Here is an 18,941-nt window from a genome sequence, read left to right on the forward strand (position 1 = left end):
AAGCTTCCACCGACGGACGGACACTCTCTTTGTCTCGTTTGCTTGGGCGAAGGACACATGGTGGAGGCCTGCCACCACTGTATGTCGTTCACAAAACAGACTAGAAAGCACAGAGCCGACAGACTTCGTTCTATATTGTGGGAAAAAGCTCTCAGGGCCACGGAGGCTCCCACTATGGAAAAAACGGCAGTTGGTAAGCCCGTTACTGATAAAACGGCAATCCGTAAGTCCGTTAACGACAAACCAGCAGACCGCAGCACTGAAGTGCAAGCCAGAGCACATAGGGCACAGATACCCCTCACGCCTGGCTGGTCTTTAACGAGTTCTATGGCTAAGAAGATTTCAAAGAAAGCCAGAACTCCTAAACCTTCTTCGGAGCTGGAAAAGAAGAAGAAGAAGAAAAAGAGGGACGCTGAGAAACTCTCCCTAGCGTCACCTCGAGCGGCGGAGTCAGTTAGGAGTCATTCCACGCCTCCCATTGTACCGACCGCCTCGATGTCGAGGCCCCCCTCGGCATCGAGATCTCAGTCGGTGCCGATGGCTTCGGTACCGACACGCCCGCCCAGCCTTTCGGAGGGCGAGCTAAGAGATTCCGCGTCAGCGGCTTCTTTCCAGCAGCCTCCAAGGCCTCAAACATTGCAAGGGTTAATCCCACTACAGCCATCTCCGAGAATGACACCTCGCCGTGAATGGGACGGAGCTTCTAGATACTCCGATCCTCAGCCAAGATTCGAGGATTACGAATGGGACCGATATCGTCCTCAGCGGTACTTTCCGGATCGACAGTGTCCCCAGGAAGACTATTATGCGCACCGTCCACCTACGACAAGAGTGTGCCGGTTACCATTACCCTCATCTCCCGACCATCAAACTTCGAGGGTGTCGACCCCTCAACAACGTATTCAACCATCGGGGTCGACCGGGGCAGTTCCCACGGTACCGACGGAGCAACTTCAACTGCAAGTGGTTACACTGTCTTCTCCTGAGCAAGACTACCCTTCAGATTCGGAATCGAGGGTGTCTGCGACTCCAACGATGCCTTCGCCGGAGGATGAGGTCCACGATAACGACCCTTCCTCTCCCTCGGACGATATGGTCAGGTTTTCTGACCATATGCTTAGAATGACACAGGCATTAGGATTAGATATCCAACAAACAGACGAATCGGTAGTTGATCCGATATATGATGTATTCCAATCTACCACTAATCAAAGACTTGCTATTCCTATCCCGCATGCATTGAAGCAAACAGCTCAACTGTCTTGGAAGACACCTGCTGTGACTCAGGCTACATCTAAGAGATTAGAGACTCTCTATCGAATTCAGGAGGAAGACGTCAAATTTTTAGTACAACATCCAAAGACTAATTCCATCGTGGTGGAGTCGGCCCAAGGCCAATCACAAAAGGCACATTCGGCACCCGTGGATAGGGAGGGGAGGAAATTAGACCAGACTGGTAGAAGGATTTATTCATCATCTTCTTTAGGTATTAGAGCGTCTGCATACGAAGCGACGATGGCGAGGTACCAGCTTTTCCTTTGGGAGAAGATGGGTTCATTATGTGAACACCTCCCGGAGGACAAAAAGGAGCTGGCGAGAGTGTTTCAAAATGAGGCTTCAGCCATCGCCAGGCAGCAGTTATCCACGGCCCGACACCAAGTGGACTGCCATTCAAAGTCGATGATGGGCGCAATATCTCTGAGAAGGCATGCTTGGCTCAGATCGGCTAACTTGACGCATGAAACCAAGTGGAGGATAGAGAGTATGCCATTCGATGGCGAAGGACTCTTTAATACTAACACCGACGAGACGCTGGACTCCATCTACAAAGCGAGAACAACGGCTAAAAAGATGGGGTTCACTGCTCCTCCAGTGCAGTATAGACCAAAGAGATGGACGAGGCCGCAAACGCAACAACAGCAGCAATACCGGCCTCAATACCAACCTCAACCCCGGCAGCAACAACAGCAGCTGCAGAGGAAGAGGCCTTACCAGGGCAGATACCAGCAAGACAAGAGGCAACCTGACTTCAGCAAGAAGCAGCGTGTTTGACTCTTCGGCCCCAGATCCACTCCCTTTTGCGAACCGCCTAGCACCCCATTACCATCAATGGGAGTTAATAACAACAGACTCCTGGGTGCTCACTATCATCAATTCGGGCTATGCCATCGAGCTCGATGCCCTTCCTCCCTTTTCCGGCGTGAAAGTAACGGCTCCATCCCCTCCTCTGCTTCTCGAGGTACAGACCTTACTATCGAAGGGAGCTATCTCTCCCGTACCTGCAGAGGAATTCAACCAGGGATTTTTCTCCCGTTACTTCACGGTCCCGAAGAAGGATGGAGGTCTTCGACCGATCATGGACTTAAGACATCTGAACAAGTTCATCACCCCGAGGAAGTTCCGTATGACAACGGTTACTTCAATTCTGCAACTTCTACAGAAAGGAGTTTGGTTCGCAGTGGTGGATCTGAAGGATGCGTACTTCCATATCTCCATCAGGAAGTCGCATCAAGCTTACCTTCGGTTTTCGATCGGTACATCCCAGTACCAATTCACCGTTCTTCCATTCGGGTTGGCCACGGCACCGAGGGTCTTCACGAAGGTCATGGCAGTGGTGTGCGCCCACCTAAGGCAGAAAGGCATTTACGTTTACCCATACCTGGACGATTGGCTCCTCGTAGCGAACAACAGAGAGGCACTCCAGTCGGACATACTAACCACCCTCAACCTGTTGGACTCGTTGGGACTGTGGGTCAACCACGAAAAGTCCATTTTGACTCCACAGCAGAGATTGGACTTCATAGGGGTAACCCTATCCTCTCGGGACGGGAGAGCATACTTACCTTCAACCAGGGCGAACACCTTGCAGCAGTTAGCCATCGATACCGAGAGCCGCCGAAAAGTTTCGGCATGGACAGTTCAAAGATTGTTAGGTCGGATGGCAGCTACTACGGCAGTCATCAGATTTTCAAGACTCAGAATGAGGGTATTGCAGGCCTGGTTTTTGAGGACTTTCGATCTCAGGCGCAATGCTCGACGAACTTACCTTTCGATACCGAAGCAGGTGAGGGCATCTCTGAAATGGTGGTTCTCGATGTCGACTCTTCTCGAAGGCGTTCCGTTCCAACAACAGGCGCCTTCGGTAACAATCACAACGGATGCATCTTTAGAAGGATGGGGAGCCCATTGCAACTCCCTCACCTCTCAAGGTCACTGGCCTCTATTCCAAAGAGAACAGCACATCAATCATCTCGAACTCCTGGCAGTAGAATATGCAGTAAAAGCATTTGCACAGATGATCGAGGGCCGAAATGTCTTGATTGCGACGGACAATACCACTGTGGTGGCATACATCAACAGGCAAGGTGGAACAAGATCACACCCTCTGAACCGTTCAGCACTCAGGATATGGAACTGGTGCATAAAGAGAAGGACTTACCTGACTGCGATTCATGTAGCCGGCAAGGAGAACGTCTTTGCGGACTCTCTCAGCAGGTCCTTCCATGTCGACCACGAGTGGGAGCTCGACATCGAGGTGCGAGAAAATCTTTTTCGATACTGGGGCCGCCCTGCCGTCGATGTCTTTGCTACCGAAGACAACGCAATTTGCGCCAAGTATTGCAGCAGGGCAGGAAGAGGAAAGCGCTCTCTAGGAGACGCTTTCACCAGGACTTGGAGAGGAAATCTCCTGTACATATTCCCACCTTTTCCTCTATTGACAAGGGTGTTAGCCAAGATCCAGATGGACAACTCCAATTGCATCCTGATCACACCGTGGTGGCCTCGACAGACGTGGTTCCCTCACGCCCTTCGGTTATCGAGGGGAAATTACATCAGGCTCCCGTCGATACCGAGGCTACTGTCTCGACACCAGGGCAGGGTTCGACACGCAGATCTGTCGACCCTCAAGATGACTGCATGGAGAATACCAACCATTCCTCTGCTAGAACCGGAGCTTTAACTGTGGACCACATCATATTGGCAGCGCTAAAGCCTTCCACAAGGAAAGCTTATGCTGCAAAGTGGCGAAGATTTCAAAGCTTTGCATCAAAAAAAGACCAAACACCAGAATCTTGCCACTTGTCTTTCATCCTCAATTATTTATTGACACTCTTCCAGCAGGGACTTAAGCTCGCATCCATCAGGGTTCACCTAGCTGCGATTACATCTTTTCGTCGGGGCGTGAATGGTTTTACACCGTTTACCCATCCAACAACTAAGAAATTTCTGAAAGGTCTGAAGAACACGATACCGACTGTGAAGAGTATCGTGCCGCCATGGAGCCTGTCAGTTGTGCTGCAAGCACTGACGCGCAAACCCTTCGAGCCCATGGCTTCGACAGACCTCAGGCTTCTAACTTTAAAGACAATCTTTTTAGTAGCCATCACATCGGCAAGACGTGCAAGTGAGCTTAGAGCTCTTAGGATAGATGTGCCATACACTATCTTTCATAAGGATAAGGTTGTGCTACGCACAGACCCAGCCTTCCTACCTAAGGTAGTGTCAACTTTTCATCTGTCCCAGCATATTACTTTACCTGCTTTCTTTCCTAATCCAACTACACCTCTTGAGTCTTCTTTGCATACTCTAGATGTAAGAAGGGCTCTTGCTTTTTACAAAGACAGGACAGAGACTTTAAGGAAAACAAAGCAATTGTTTATTTGTTATGGTGAGCCTTCTAAGGGACTCCCTATCTCCTGCCAACGACTGTCACGCTGGATAGTGGAGACAATTGAATTGGCCTACTCTATTTCTAAAATAGAGTTAGTGAAACCTGTGACAGCTCATTCCACCAGGGCTGTCTCAACATCAGTGGCCTTCACCAGAGGTGTTCCCTTGGCAGAAGTCTGTAGAGCCGCAATGTGGTCCACTCCATCCACGTTTGTCAAGCACTACAGTTTGGACACCCGTGCGAGGCAGGACTGCTCATTTGGGAGGACAGTGCTCTCGGAGATCTTCAGATGATGCACCAACCCACCTCCAAAGGTATGTCAGCTTGCTACTCGCCCATATGTGTGATGCATAGAGACCACGAAGAAGAAATGCAGGTTGCTTACCTGTAACTGTAGTTCTTCGAGTGGTCATCTATGCATTCACACAACCCACCCGCCATCCCCACTTGGTGGTGTGAGACTTATAAATGACACTGTTATATTGTGGAATGTACTTATTTTATTACACTCATGTTTATGGGGGCACAATGTCGGACTCCTGTAAACTGAGGTAAGGGCGGGAACCCCATGGACATGCGCGGTAGCGTGGGGGGAGGGGTTCCCGCCAAAAACGTTCCACTCAGCTATAGTAGGTTCCGGTCTGGTCTCTGCGCAGGCGCAAAGCCCATATGTGTGAATGCATAGATGACCACTCGAAGAACTACAGTTACAGGTAAGCAACCTGCATTTCTCCTTGTCGTCGGAGTCAGCTGGGGCTGTGGAGGTGTTGGACCAGTGCCTGGAGGCTGTAATAGGCTGGATGAGGGCCAATAAACAGAAGCTGAATCCTGATAAGAGAGAAGCTCTGTGGATTGGTGGTTCCCGAGTCCAGGAATTGGGTAAGCGACCTGTTCTGGATGAGGTGGCGCTCCTTCTGAAGGAGCAGGTACGTAGCTTGGGAGTACTCCTAGACCCATCATTGTCACTGGAGGCCCAGGTGGACTCTGTGGCATGGAGTACTTGAGGTCAGCTTCGACTGATCCGCCAGCTACGGCCTTTCCTGGACAGGGACAACCTAGCCACAGTGGTGCATGCACTGGTAACTTCCTGATTAGACTACTGCAATGCACTCTATGCGGGGCTGCCCTTGAAGACGACACAGAAGTTGCAGCTAGTGCAAAATGCAGCAGCTAGACTGCTGGCGGGTACATCTTATAGAGCCCACATAACGCCGGTCTTAAAGGAACTGCACTGGCTGCCTATACGCTTCCGGTCGTAATTCAAGGTGTTGGTAATGACGTTTAAAGCCCTAAACGGCTTGGGACCTCGATACTTGAGGGAGCGCCTCTCCTTATATATGCCTGCCCAAGATCTTAGATCTGTTGGAGGAGCCCTTCTCCGCATCCCATCAATGCAACATATACGTTATGATGGGAGAAGGGAGAGGGCGTTCTCTGTGGTGGCCCACGACTGTGGAATGCCCCCCCTTGGAGGCCCGATTGGCACCAACATTGATTTCATTTCGACGCCAAGTAAAAACATGGCTTTTTAACAAAGCCTTTGATGGTTAAACTCACTGGCACATTGTTTTAACTGTTTTAACTGCATCTATTGCTTTTAAATTATATATAGTTTTAACTTGGATCACGGTTTAATTTGTTTTTAACTGTATATATTTATTGTTTTATACTGTATGTTTTTATCTGTACAGCGCCCTGTGATCTTAGTGATATAGGGCAGAATATAAATATTTTAAATAAATAAATAAATCCAAATGTGATAGTGAATTTGCAATCCCTCGATCCAGGCTGAAAGGCAAGCATTACGAATGGACAAGTTTTGAACAACAAATAACATCTGTATTCAACTGACTGGGATGTAAAAGTCCGGCCATGGCCTGTTGAGCCCTTCTCAGGCCATTGCTAGACAGGGCTGTAGCGCGGGTTACATACCGGCGGCGTCCTTACAGGTCCACAAGATGTTCACCAGGATCCATGTCCATCCTGTGTTGAAACCTCTGTTTCCCCATGTTTTGCGAAACGGCTTTAAGCCTGGTATTTCCTGTCGGTGCGGGTTAATTTGGATGTGGGCGGCAGAGGTGTGGAATGAAATGAAGTCAGCGCGGTTTCCAGCGAGGTCAGCAATGGTCAGGAAGAAGGCGTGCTAAGGGGAGTAGCCAGCAGTTTCGGCCAAACCTCATCCTCCATTTGCACCCCGTGTGCAGCTGTGGCAGTGGCGTGGCATGGCGTTGTTTTTTTTTAATAAACGGGTCCGCTTTGCGCACGAACGGACGAACAGAAGACTGTCTGGTGAGTTGGGGGGTGTTGTGGATGTGTGGGTTATGTGCAGCTTGTTATCCTGTGTGGAAAACTTTTCAGGAAGGGGGGCATCCAACTTTAATGGGAAGTTGGTGGGCTGTACACTCCCCATTGTTGTGGTGGGCAGCCGCAGGTACCATCCTAATGTCGGTGGTGTAGGCTGCGCGGATGATGTAAAGGCGAGTGGGGGAATGACGGGCACAGTAGAGATAGGCAGGCTGTGTGCCTATTGGTGTGGGTACACAGCAGCTGGGTGTAAGGGGGCAACAGGTGAGGGTGGGCGGCCATCTTCCATTGGCCGCGCGATGGCAGGCGGAAGGTCAGGGAAGCATCAGCCGAGGGGGTGGGCACGTGCCCTGGGGCCCCTTTGCACTGTGTCAATACACACACACACCATCCTACTGTCTGCATTTTCTGGGTGAGTGGGTAGGGGGGGTGCAGTGACGGTCTGCTGATGCTGGTTCCACACCTCTGCTGGTGCGGAAACTGACGAGCCCCCCTCCCCCCTTCTTTCTGCTTGGCCCGTGTGTAGGTATCGGGAATGGCTCCGCAGGGGAGGAGGATCACTTGGCGGCACCAGGAGATACTAGAGCAGCTGAGGGCTAGTAGTTCTTCCTCCCACTGCCGCCGTCTGGCAGCCACCACTGCACAGAACTGCTGATACTGCGCTACAGCCCCAATGTACATGGCTGCTCCCAAGAGAAGGGTGACAAGGGCTCCCTCACAGAGGTGTTCCATAGCTCCCCTCCCTTCGCTATCGCTCCCCACACACATGTACACACACACACACAGGGCCGCCTCTCCTTGGGCGCAATGCGCTTCTGCTGGTGCAGCTGGTCCAGAGCTGCTGCCATGCCAACGCCCAGATGTGGGATGGCTCCGTGGGATGGGGGGAGGGGCGCAGGGCCGGTCATCGCCGGAAATCGGCAGAGGCCACATGGGAGATGTAGGCGCAGAGTGCACATGCCGACGACCCTCCTCAGATCACAATACGTCTGAAGTGGACGTACTACTATATGCAGGTTCAGGCGCCCACTCCTATTGCAGATGTGAATCATACAGGACTTCTGCCCATGCATAAATGTCGACCATGCTTCTCCTTTGCACCTTCGTCACCCCCGAAATCAAATGACCGCATCTCTGCCTTGTCAATGTTGCCGCTCAACAATGCCACTCTTTCCCATCCTCCTGCCACCGCTGCCCACGCCCCCTGTGGGTCATCCCCACCTGCCAACTGGCTCCCTTGTGCCCAGTCCTGGGGGCAGAATCCAACATAAGCAGCAGAGGCACTTCAGCTGCCGCCACCGCCGCCACCAACCACCGCGGATTGCGCTCTTTCGCACTTGCGCAAATCACACCGTGGGCGTAACACACACACACCCCAAAATCAGGCCGGTGTGGCTCCACATCCCGTGCTTGACCCAACAGCACCACAACCGCAACAAACTCCCGCAACAACCCCCCTCCAATACTGGAATAACCCACACAACTTGTGGGCCCTGAGGCATCAAACCTATGCAGGAAAACCCTCTTTCACCCCTCCTCAAGCACAGAACACCAGTAGGTCTAGCAAGGCCCCCATTTCTCTGCCCTGGGGCCAATCTGCTTTTGCCAGGGAGCATGTGCCAACACACTGGGGGTGGGGGAGGGGGAGGCACACACGCATATACTGGGATGGCCCAGGCACACCTGCTTCGGAGAATAGGATATGCAGAGGTGACTGTGGGGTTGTGGAAAACTGACGACGAACAACTTAGAGCCACCTACTTCTTTTTTTGTTTAGAGCAGCCCTTCCCCAACCTGGTGCCCTCCAAAGGTGTTGGACTACAACTCCCATCATTGCAAGTCAGTATGTCCCATGGTCAGGAATGACCATGGGACATACTGACTTGTATGTCAGTATGTGAATATCCTATTCTCCATCCTGTCTTCATGGTTTATCCGCTTTGGGAGAATGAGAATTTCACTGGTACTTTCTGCCTCCTTAGGGAGGATGTGGAGTTAAGGCTTGTGAGCCTTAACTCCCAATTTCCCTGCTTTTTGGTGCTTGGTTAAAACTACATCCTTAACGTTGTTTTGTAAACTGTAGGTTTTTTGTTAATTGAATATAGACTTAGTGCCAGACAGAATTTCTGAAGAAACTCTTTCCTGTTAAGTGGTGAAACCTCTGGGTAGAAAATGTCTCTCTGGTCCCTGTAAATTAAGAAGCTGCACAGTCACCGAGGCCCTTTGTAAAATGTTCTCCACTCCCACAAAGTAAAGAGAGAGATCTTAATGGTAGAAAGGAAAGTGACTTACATACTTACCGAGCCACGGTTTCTTGGAAAACAGCACAGGACCAACCTTTGTATTAAAACGAGGAAAACATAGATGGCTGCACAGCAATTGAATCTATAAAAAATACTTGAAACACAATGCTCTTCGTTTTATGGGATATTACTCAGTGCAAGAAAAAAACCTCTCTCTGACATTAAACCAATCAGTTCACATATCACCACCAATACTACCAAGAAGGAAGAGAGCTTGAAAGGGAAAGAGGTTTTCTGAGGTATATTTTAGTGGGGCGGGGGGGGGGGGGGAGAGAAACTAAGGCCATAGCTAGACCTAAGGTTTATTCCTGGATCGTTCAGGGGTCAAACCTGTTCATCTAGGTGACACACAGGGGATCCAGTGCTCAGGCAGGGGCGAACCCTGGATGATCCCAGGATAAACCTTAGGTCTAGCTGTGGCCTAAGAGACCATGTCTGAAACAGTTAAGTCCTTAAACAAACACAGTCAACTTGAAATTGGAATTTCTCTGAAAAACATCTAAATTGCCTGGGACTGAAAGTGGTTAGTAAAACATTGCCCAGGATGACGTCTGAGATCAATGCGTGGACAGTCATTCCAATAGTTTCTTCTTAATTCATAGGCTCTGTGCCGTTAATCATTTTAAGATTTTTGCTCTGATCTTGTGCCCTCATCTACCTCATTATTGCATCAGTACAAACGAGGCGAGGACACACGCACCCTCAGCTCCTGCAGAGACCACCAAGGGCCTGAGACCATTCAGCCGTTTCATGTTTTTGTCTTATTTCACTTGTTCATTAATTGATTGTTTTAGCATTTCAAATTGTATTTAGAATTTCATTGCTTTAGTGGACAGGTGGTGTATAAATGCAATAAATAAACAAATGGGGGTAAACACTGTACGCTGATCTGCGCATCTTGGAGGAAGTGTGGGATTATACAGCTCTTCATTCTGTTTAAAATTCCAAAGCAGTGTATAATCCATTAAATCACAACTTAAAATGTAATAGTGCAACCCTGAATTCTTGAAAACATACACAAAGTTAAAAATCCTGGGTGAACAAAAACTATTTATCCCTGGTGCTAGAAAGATTTGGAAATGGGCTCCAAGTAAGTCTCTATGGCCAGGTGGGCCAGTCTATGCCCCCTTGGCTACTCTCCATGCTGTCTGCTTGTGCCCTGGGGAGCTCCACCCATTTCCCCCTGCAGGCCAGCTGATTACCCATCACTTGGGAAGCAAGGAAGAGAACATTTGGATCAGGATGGCTTTAACAGCTGCTGCTCCCACCGCATGATCCTATCGCCAGATCTCAGCAAGCAGGAAGGGTTTTTGTTATATCCCTCCATACTGAGATGTAAGGAGGTGAGAAGTGTGTGTGTGTGTGTGCACTTGTGTACACACATATAAAGGTTAGGGATGTGCATGGATCCCCCCGATCCTCTTCACGCCTGATCCGCAAATTGTGGATCGGGCCCGCTCCGCCCCACCTCGATCCGCCTAGGGGCCGCTCCGCTCCACTGCGGAGCTCCGGCTCCAAATCAGAGCTCCGCAGTGGCGGGGAGTGGCGACAGGTAAGGCCCCCTCCCTCCTCCCCCTTACCTGTGTCTGTCCCGGCCCGGCCCAGCCCAGCCCGCGGCTCAGCCAGGAACTGTAGGCCCCGATTGCGGCCTACACTTCCTGTTTGAGCCGTGGGCTCTAGTGAAGGTGGCAAGGGGGAGGGGGAGCTTTACTTCCTGGTTGAGCCATGGGCTCTAGTGAAAGTGGCGACAGACGCACGTAAGACCCCCCTCCTCCTTACCTGGCTCTGCCACTGTCGCCGCACGCAACTGCGGCCTGGTCTTCCTGGTTGAGGCCTTGAGCTCCGTTGAAGGAGCCGCGGGTCCGCGGACAGATGGAGGTAAGGGAGAGGAGGGAGGGGGTTTACCTGGCCCTGCCGCCGCCGCCGCCCGTGCAGCGACAGTGGCAGAGCCAGGTAAGGAGGAGGGGGGTCTTACCTGCGTCCATCACGGCCCGTCGCCACCTTCACTAGAGCCCACGGCTCAAACAGGAAGTAAAGCTCCTCCTCCCCCTTACCTGGCTCTGCCGCCGTCACTGGACAGGCGGCGGCGGCAGGGCCAGGTAACCCGCCCTCCCTCCTCTCCCTTACCTCCATCCGTCTGCGGTCCCGCGGCTGATTCAACGGAGCCCGAGGACTCAAAAAGGAAGACTAGGCCGCAACTGCATGATCTCCCCTGGCCTCTGAACCCCCTGATCTCCCCTGGCCTCCGTTTCCTGCCCCCGATCTCCCATAGCCCTCCGTTTCCCGCCCCCGAAGGCCTCCATTTCCCACCCCTGATCTCCTGTAGCCCTCCGTTTCCCGCCCCCCGAAGGCCTCCATTTCCCACCCCGATCTCCCATAGCCCTCCGTTTTCTGCCCCCGATATCCCATAGGTTGCGATTCCTGCCCCCCCATGTCCCTTAGGCTGTGATTCCCACCCCCATGTCCCTTATGCTGCGATCCCTGCCCCCCATGTTCCTTAAGCCGTGATTCCGCCCCCCACCCCATGTCGCCTGTCTGCCGCTTTTCCCGGCTACTCAGGAGTAAATGCGGTAGCCAGGAAAAGCAGCGGACTTGGCTACATGCCTGCAGTCTTCGGCTACATGTCCAGACACGGTGGGGGGAGGAAATTGTGTCCAGGGAGAAATCCCCGTTTTCCCCGTTTTGTCTAGGAAAAACCAAGGTGTGTTGTTTTGTTTTGTTTTAAACTGTTTAAGGCCCTCCAGCCTTCCATCTGGCCCTCTCCTTTGCTGCGGTGACATTGAAAAGGCCTGGATGGAAGCCTGGAGGGCATTGAACTACATGTTTCCGAAACATGAAAATACGCAGTTTAAGTCCTGCCAACTCCTCCATATGGGGCTCTCATTGGTTGCCACTGTGACATCACAGCGGCCACCAACAAGAGCCCCAGATGGAAGCATAGGCGGACCCCTTCTCCCGGGCTGATGCGCAATCAGCCCGGGGGGGCGGGGATGCAGCAGCAGGAGGAAGAAGAGGAAAGGGAAGAAGAGGAAGGGGAAGAGGAAGAGGAATGAGAAGAGGAAGAGCAAGGAAAAGAGCAAGGATCAGGTAAGACTAATGTGTGTGTGTGTGTGTGTGTGTGTGAGAGAGAGAGAGAGAGAGAGAGAGAGAGAGAGAGAGAGAGTATGGGTGAATAGGGTGCCTGGTTGTTTGAGTGAATGGATGCATGTGTGGGGGGGTGATCCTGAGTGTGTGTGTGTGTGTGTGTGTGTGTGTGTGTGTGTGTGAGAGAGAGAGAGAGAGAGAGAGAGAGAGAGAGAGAGAGAGAGAGAGAGAGTATGGGTGAATAGGGTGCCTGGTTGTTTGAGTGAATGGATGCGTGTGGGGGGGGGGTGATCCTGAGTGTGTGTGTGTGTGTATTGTTGTCTGAATGGGATGCCTTGCTTTGAGTGAATGGATGCATGTGCATGCTTGCAGTGTGTGTGGGGGGGAGGGCTGCAGTTTTCTGTGTGTGAGTTGGGAAGGATTTATTTATTTATTTATTTATTTATTACATTTTTATACCGCCCAATAGCCGAAGCTCTCTGGGCGGTTCACAAAAATTAAAACCACAGTAAAACACCCAACAGGTTAAAACACAATTACGAAATACAGTATAAAAAGCGCAACCAGGATAAAACCACACAGCAAAGTTGATATAAGATTAAAATACAGTTAAAACAGTAAAATTTAAATTTAAGTTAAAATTAAGTGTTAAAATACTGAGTGAATAAAAAGGTCTTCAGCTGGCGACGAAAGCAGTACAGTGTAGGCGCCAGGCGGACCTCTCTGGGGAGCTCGTTCCACAACCGGGGTGCCACAGTGGAGAAAGCCCTCCTCCTAGTAGCCACCTGCCTCACTAGGATGATTTGGAGGTGATATTCCTATTAAAAATGCATTTTAACCCATAGACCTTCCTCTCCAATTTGTTTGATATAATTGGCATGACGTATGTTTTGTAAAAAATGCTGATTATTGTTCATTCTTCTTAAAAATATTTTTTTTTAAATAACAGGATTGCCATTATTATTAGAAGCAGCAGCATTGTTTATCTCTCTTTTCTTGTTCATGGTGTTTTTTCTAGATGGACATGATGGGCTTTGCCAAGTCATGCTGTCTTTTACTGATTCAGAAATTTCCTGACTATTGAACATGTTTTAAGTATGACTGCTTTCTGGATGTTGGCGTGCATGTATTTTGGTAGGCCTAATTTCTGAAGGTTTTCTGTAAAAAATATTTTTAAAATGATGTGATGCTGGTGACTGATGTGACTAACAGAATAATTATAACTTTTTCCTGTTGCCATAGTTCTTTAACTTCCATAGCCAGTGGTGTATATTTTTCTCTCTTGTCCTCTTCCTTTTCTGCAAGATTTTTGTCAGTAGGTATTGCTATGCCAATGAGGTAGGTGTGTTTTTCTTCATTGTTTTTGACTGTTATGTCTGGTTGAAGTTGAAACAAGCTAAGAGGTGCTAATCTTTAGTCCATTTTGTTCCATAGCTAATGTTTGCAGGGTAATAGTAGTTTATACTCTTTCTGAATGCTTGGTTGCTTGTTTGTTGTACAAGATTTTTCTGTACTTGTCAACTACTTCATTTGTTCAGTGGTAGCAGTATGCTGTATGTGTGAGTATGAATATGAAAAAGGTGATGGGGAAAGATTGTTAAATGTTAGGAAAGGTTATACTATGGTCTTCCAGTGAAGGATTTGCAGTCAGAAAATATATTTGAGGGAAGAGGAAACTATATTACACAGAGTATAGCAAAAGCTTCAAAGTACAGCAAAAGATACAAAAGTAGGAATGAGTGAAGTTAATTTCAGATACATTGAATGTCTCACTTGTTCTTTATTCCAGTAATTTTAACATTAAGATGTTATGTAGAACAGGTTTGTCTTAATTGTGTGCTGTGAAATCAGACATGTGACCAAGGCCATATTTGGGTGGGCACGCCCCCTTGGAGGCTGGGCATGTTAGTGGGCACGCCCCTTTGGTGGCTGGGCATGTTGGTGGGCATGCCCCCTTGGGGCGGCCATGTTGTCCTCCTTTTAGGTTTCCAAAATATGGTCACCCTAGCCTTGTAGGCCCTTTCCAACGCTACTATTCTATGATTATATGATGCTTGTGAGCCTGAATGTAATAGGCCTTTGGCTACCTAAGTCTCCATTGGTGCACTCTGTGCAGATGCAATGGTGGTGGAGAAAATCATTGCAGTAGTCTATCCCTGTGCAGAAATGGTTGCAGCTTGTGAACCAGCTGAAACTGGAAAAAGTCGAGCTTATAGTGATAAAAAAGAAATACCCCAGCCTACTCTTTCAGGGGAGTACAACACTGTCCAAAACAGGAGAAACATCGATTATCCACATCTGAGTACTATCCACCCATTCAGTGTCTCAATCTTTGTGGGAATCAACCTCAATTTATTGCCCCCCACCCAGGCACTAGTTCAACTCCTCTACAGCCTTACCTGATTTGGATGACAAGGAGAAATAATGCTGGGTATTATCAGCATACTGGTGGCACCTCACGACAGTTTAACTAGTTTAACTATTCTTGTCACAAATTAATTCTGAATTAGTTACAGCTTCCAAACAGCCTTTAAGGGCAGTCCCACATAGGGAGTGCCATAGTAGTCCATTTGAGAGGTGACCAGGGCATTCTCCACAGTTCTCAAGTCTCTCTTTTCCAAGTTGGAACATAACTGGTAAATCAGCTGAAAGCAATTAAATAAGAGTCCTGGACACAACTCCAATGTAGTTTCATCATTCTAGCAAAGCTAGGACTGCCACTGTGAGCAGTTCGGATTGAGTTTCAGTTTATTCAGCTCTGCGCAATCCTTTACTGGCTTCAAACATGCACCCAGCAGAGAGGTTGCAACACTTGGTTCAGATGGAAAGGAAAAGTAGACCTGATTGCACTGATGACAACGTACCCATATCACAGAACGACACCACCCAGCAGTTTCCTGTAGATGTTAAGCAGCGGGGGGGGGGGGGGGCAGTATGGACCCCAAAGGTGAGCTTCCAGAAAGAAGAATAACGATCTACAAGTATTAACTTTTAGAAACTCTCTGTAAAGTAGGAGCAGAATTGTGGTACCCTTAAGCTCAGCTCCATCAGTCACATCGAGCACACTGTCACATTTAATTGTTTGTAACATCAGTCACTCATTGTGCCAATCAGGTATACTGAGCAGAAATATAGGGGCTCCTAGAGGGTAATCTCATGGGGTCTGAAACACAGTGTGGAGCTATCCCTAAATGATACCTATGTCTGAAACATGCAAAATAAGAATGAAAAGGGGGGGGGGGGCATATATAAGCATATGCAGCAGAATGCTTTTCTCCCTAGGGATGAGTGGAAAAATAATTTCAGATCGTTTTTTAAAAAAATTGCACCTCTTGCAACAGAACTCACAAATCGAGATCTGGAGTTCATACATTTCTGAACTTGCAATGTGATTTGCATGACAAAAAGGGGGTTCACTTGAAAAATGCAGACCACCATGCTTTGATCAATGGAGGAAAAATCTGTACACTTCAAAAATGATCACAATTTTTCATGTGAAAAAACAACAACCCCCCACAAAGCTCACAATCTGATATGGACACGAGTCAGAACACGTTTCAAGATGGAAATCAGAGAACCTTGATGAGCTCATGTTTTGCTGAATCACCAGTCACTATTGCTTACACCACTAAGCAACCAGTGTCTGACGTTTCCTTCACAGCCCAGGCTAGAAGTCAGAACACACAGATCAGTAGGCCGGCTTTGAGGCAAACATGAGTCCCTGGACCTCTTGGCTTAGAAAGTAAGCACTGAGCAACAAGAAAATTCATTTACAGTTGCTGAACTCATTGCTGGAATCATTCAGGGGTGTAAGGCTATACACATTATTCATTTTGATAAGATCTTTTCAGACACAGGATTTTAAACCAGTTCAAACTTAAAAAGCAACATGATTACAGTTCATCCAGGAAATTACAAATCCTTTGTGAAGGACTTGGCAAGGTGGCCAGTCCCTGCTTACGGTCATGTCTTCAGTATGAAACAGCTGTTCAGACACTGCACAGAGCAGCCATTGAGACACTGACATGGGAGCCAACAACCCTGGAACAAGCCCTTCTGCCAGCTGTGCCCAGTTACATTTTCGGGGGACTCTGTTACTGGGCTTAACAGCATCACTATCTCATTAAGCATTAGATTGATCTGTCCCAGGTACCCAACATGGTACGTTGGCCATGCTGGATGTGGCTGATGGGAACTGGAGTTCAATCCCAATCCCATCTGGAGGGCACCAAGTTGCTCACCCATGGCTTTTTTGTTTTGCTGTCAGTTCAGCAACTGTAAACTGTAAATGTACATATCCAGATACTGAGGGCACATCGATAGGAAATCATGGTAGCTTCTCCCCATGAAAATCCTTCATGAAAACCCTTTCCTAAAGCTTGAAGGAAGCAGGTCACTGACTTCTCAGTTGATGGAAAGTTCATCAAAAGCATTGCTGTTGACCATCACAAATGCTACCTGCCAGCTTACAAAAGCTTAGCAGCCTTCTCAGTTTCTGCATTTTCTTGTATAAGCTAGAGCGGGCATTGCTTCCAGCGAACTGCGCTCACTCAGCAAAGCTCCAGAGCCAAAGAATCAGTGTTTTACAGTACATCATCTTGTAGGCTAAATCAAGTTCAAAGCCCAGTCCAAAGGGCATGAAGTTAACTGGAGTTCATGCTGTCCTCCTGCTATTTTATGAGAGCTGAGTTCATAATAAAGTTCCGAACATGTTCCAGACAGACTTTGTCTAGGAATAGAATGGTGGATAGGAGTGTTTCTACTTTCAAGGAACTAACTCAAGCAAAATTAGCATTGACCCAAGGAATCCAGCAGTCATTTCAAAAAGAGTATGTTGACTTCTGAAGACCAATTTATCAAAACTGCTAACTGGAGATATGGCAAATATAGACTGTGGCTGGTCAAGAGGAATGGAAAAGGAACATCAGATAATTGACAAATTGGTTTTTCAAAGTCTTTGAACTACAGAAATTCCCGGAGGCAACTCTCCTAACAATTAAAAATAAATATATGACTCCCAAAGTAACATTATTAATTATAAGGCAAAATTCTTGCTTCCTTGCCAAATGTGCATCTTTATTTACAGTACTTAGAATGCTTTCAAAATCTAGTCTTTACAAATCAACAATTCAATTCACAATGAACATTAAACAGCTACTTGACATAAGCATGTTTTATCCTTTTGAAAGTTAGGACATCCATGTGGATTAAGGTCAGAAAATACCCAGATTTACACTATAATCGTGAGGCCTGGCATAGGGTACAGGAGAGCTTTTAAGACTCAGTTTGGGGACCTGTATGGATTCCAGACTAAAAATGAAAAGAAAAAAAAGACATAAATCTGCTAAATACACATTTAAAGAAATGTCTGTTTTGGCCCTCCTGGATCAATTTAAGCTGCAACAGCTGCTCCTGCTGCAGCATCTCTTGCTGCTGGCACACTAGACGCCCCCTTCCCACCCATGCGCAGTGGGGCTGCTTCTCACAATGGTTAATCGAGTGCTCTGGCACAGGCAGCGATGCGGTAGAGGCTTGAGAAGCTCCAGTGTGCACTTTGCAACCACGAGATCTGCAATAGCGGCCAATGTGAAGCTGCCAACAATGGGCCTGTCTTGATGAGGGCTTTGCCCCAGGGTGGATCCACAGTGGAAGCAGGTCAGTTATATGCCACATTCCCCCGAAGCTCCAGTTTAAAGACGCTGGGGACCTCCTGAAACTTTTTTCTCTTGGAAAGAGGTGACAACGGCGTCTGTGGTCTGTCGCCTTGCTCCGGAGCGGCTTTGGAGGTGCGTCTGCGCAGATGGGGAAGCCCCCCAAAGGTTTTAAAAATGGGGATGCGAGGAGGCACAGGCACGGTGCCTCCTCCAACGTAGAGGAAAACAAACAACAGGGGCGTGAGGAGGCACTCCCCCTGGCATGCCAACCCCTGCGCTCACTCCTTTGTGTGTGGATAATGCAAAGGAGCACAAATGCGGGGGGTTGGGGGCTCACAGCACAACAGCGTTTTTGTCAAGATGCAGCCAATGTGTTATCCTTCAAGCATCCGTATGATCCACCTCAATACTGGCCGTATGATCCACCTCAATACTGTACCTTGCAAAGTTGCAAGAATAGTTATGTGCTCTTTTGGGAGGGGCAGTAGAGGACATGCTCTGTCTGTATGTAGACATTTCAATTCCTGGCATCTCCAGCTCAAATAAGATGAATGAAGCTCTCAGTTTCACTTTATACCACATTCGTTTTTTTAATAATAATAATAATAATAATAATCTCAAGTACTTTTTGTCCTGATTGTGGAGAAATTTGCAAATTTGGGTAAGTTCTTATATATAAAAAAGGATTGAGCAAAAATCCCACCCATCCTAAGCTGCCACCTACCACCCATGCATCCATTCTAGGCATGTAGAAGAGCCTAATGACTAAACAGGACTTCATCCAGCCATTACATGCCAATGTGAAGAGGAGAATTTGGAGACTTGTGACATCAGACAGCAGGGCACAACAGCTTTATCTGGGCAGAAAGGACTTGGAATTGAAGCAGGAGCACAACAAACAAATGCTACATAGATACATGTATA

General features: G+C 48.4%; 1 protein-coding gene across 1 annotated transcript in view; it reads left to right on the forward strand.

Annotated features, from left to right (window-relative positions):
* The first annotated feature begins 495 nt into the window (after positions 1 to 495).
* Positions 496 to 18,941, forward strand: part of LOC134409383 (putative uncharacterized protein ENSP00000383309) — a 72,943-nt gene continuing 54,497 nt past the window's right edge. Inside the window, exon 1 of the mRNA XM_063142095.1 lies at positions 496 to 936. Coding sequence (XP_062998165.1) covers positions 496 to 936 — 441 coding nt within the window. The remainder of the gene's footprint in view (positions 937 to 18,941) is intronic.

The sequence above is a fragment of the Elgaria multicarinata genome, chromosome 15 (assembly GCF_023053635.1).
Source record: "Elgaria multicarinata webbii isolate HBS135686 ecotype San Diego chromosome 15, rElgMul1.1.pri, whole genome shotgun sequence".
Lineage (NCBI taxonomy): Eukaryota > Metazoa > Chordata > Lepidosauria > Squamata > Anguidae > Elgaria > Elgaria multicarinata.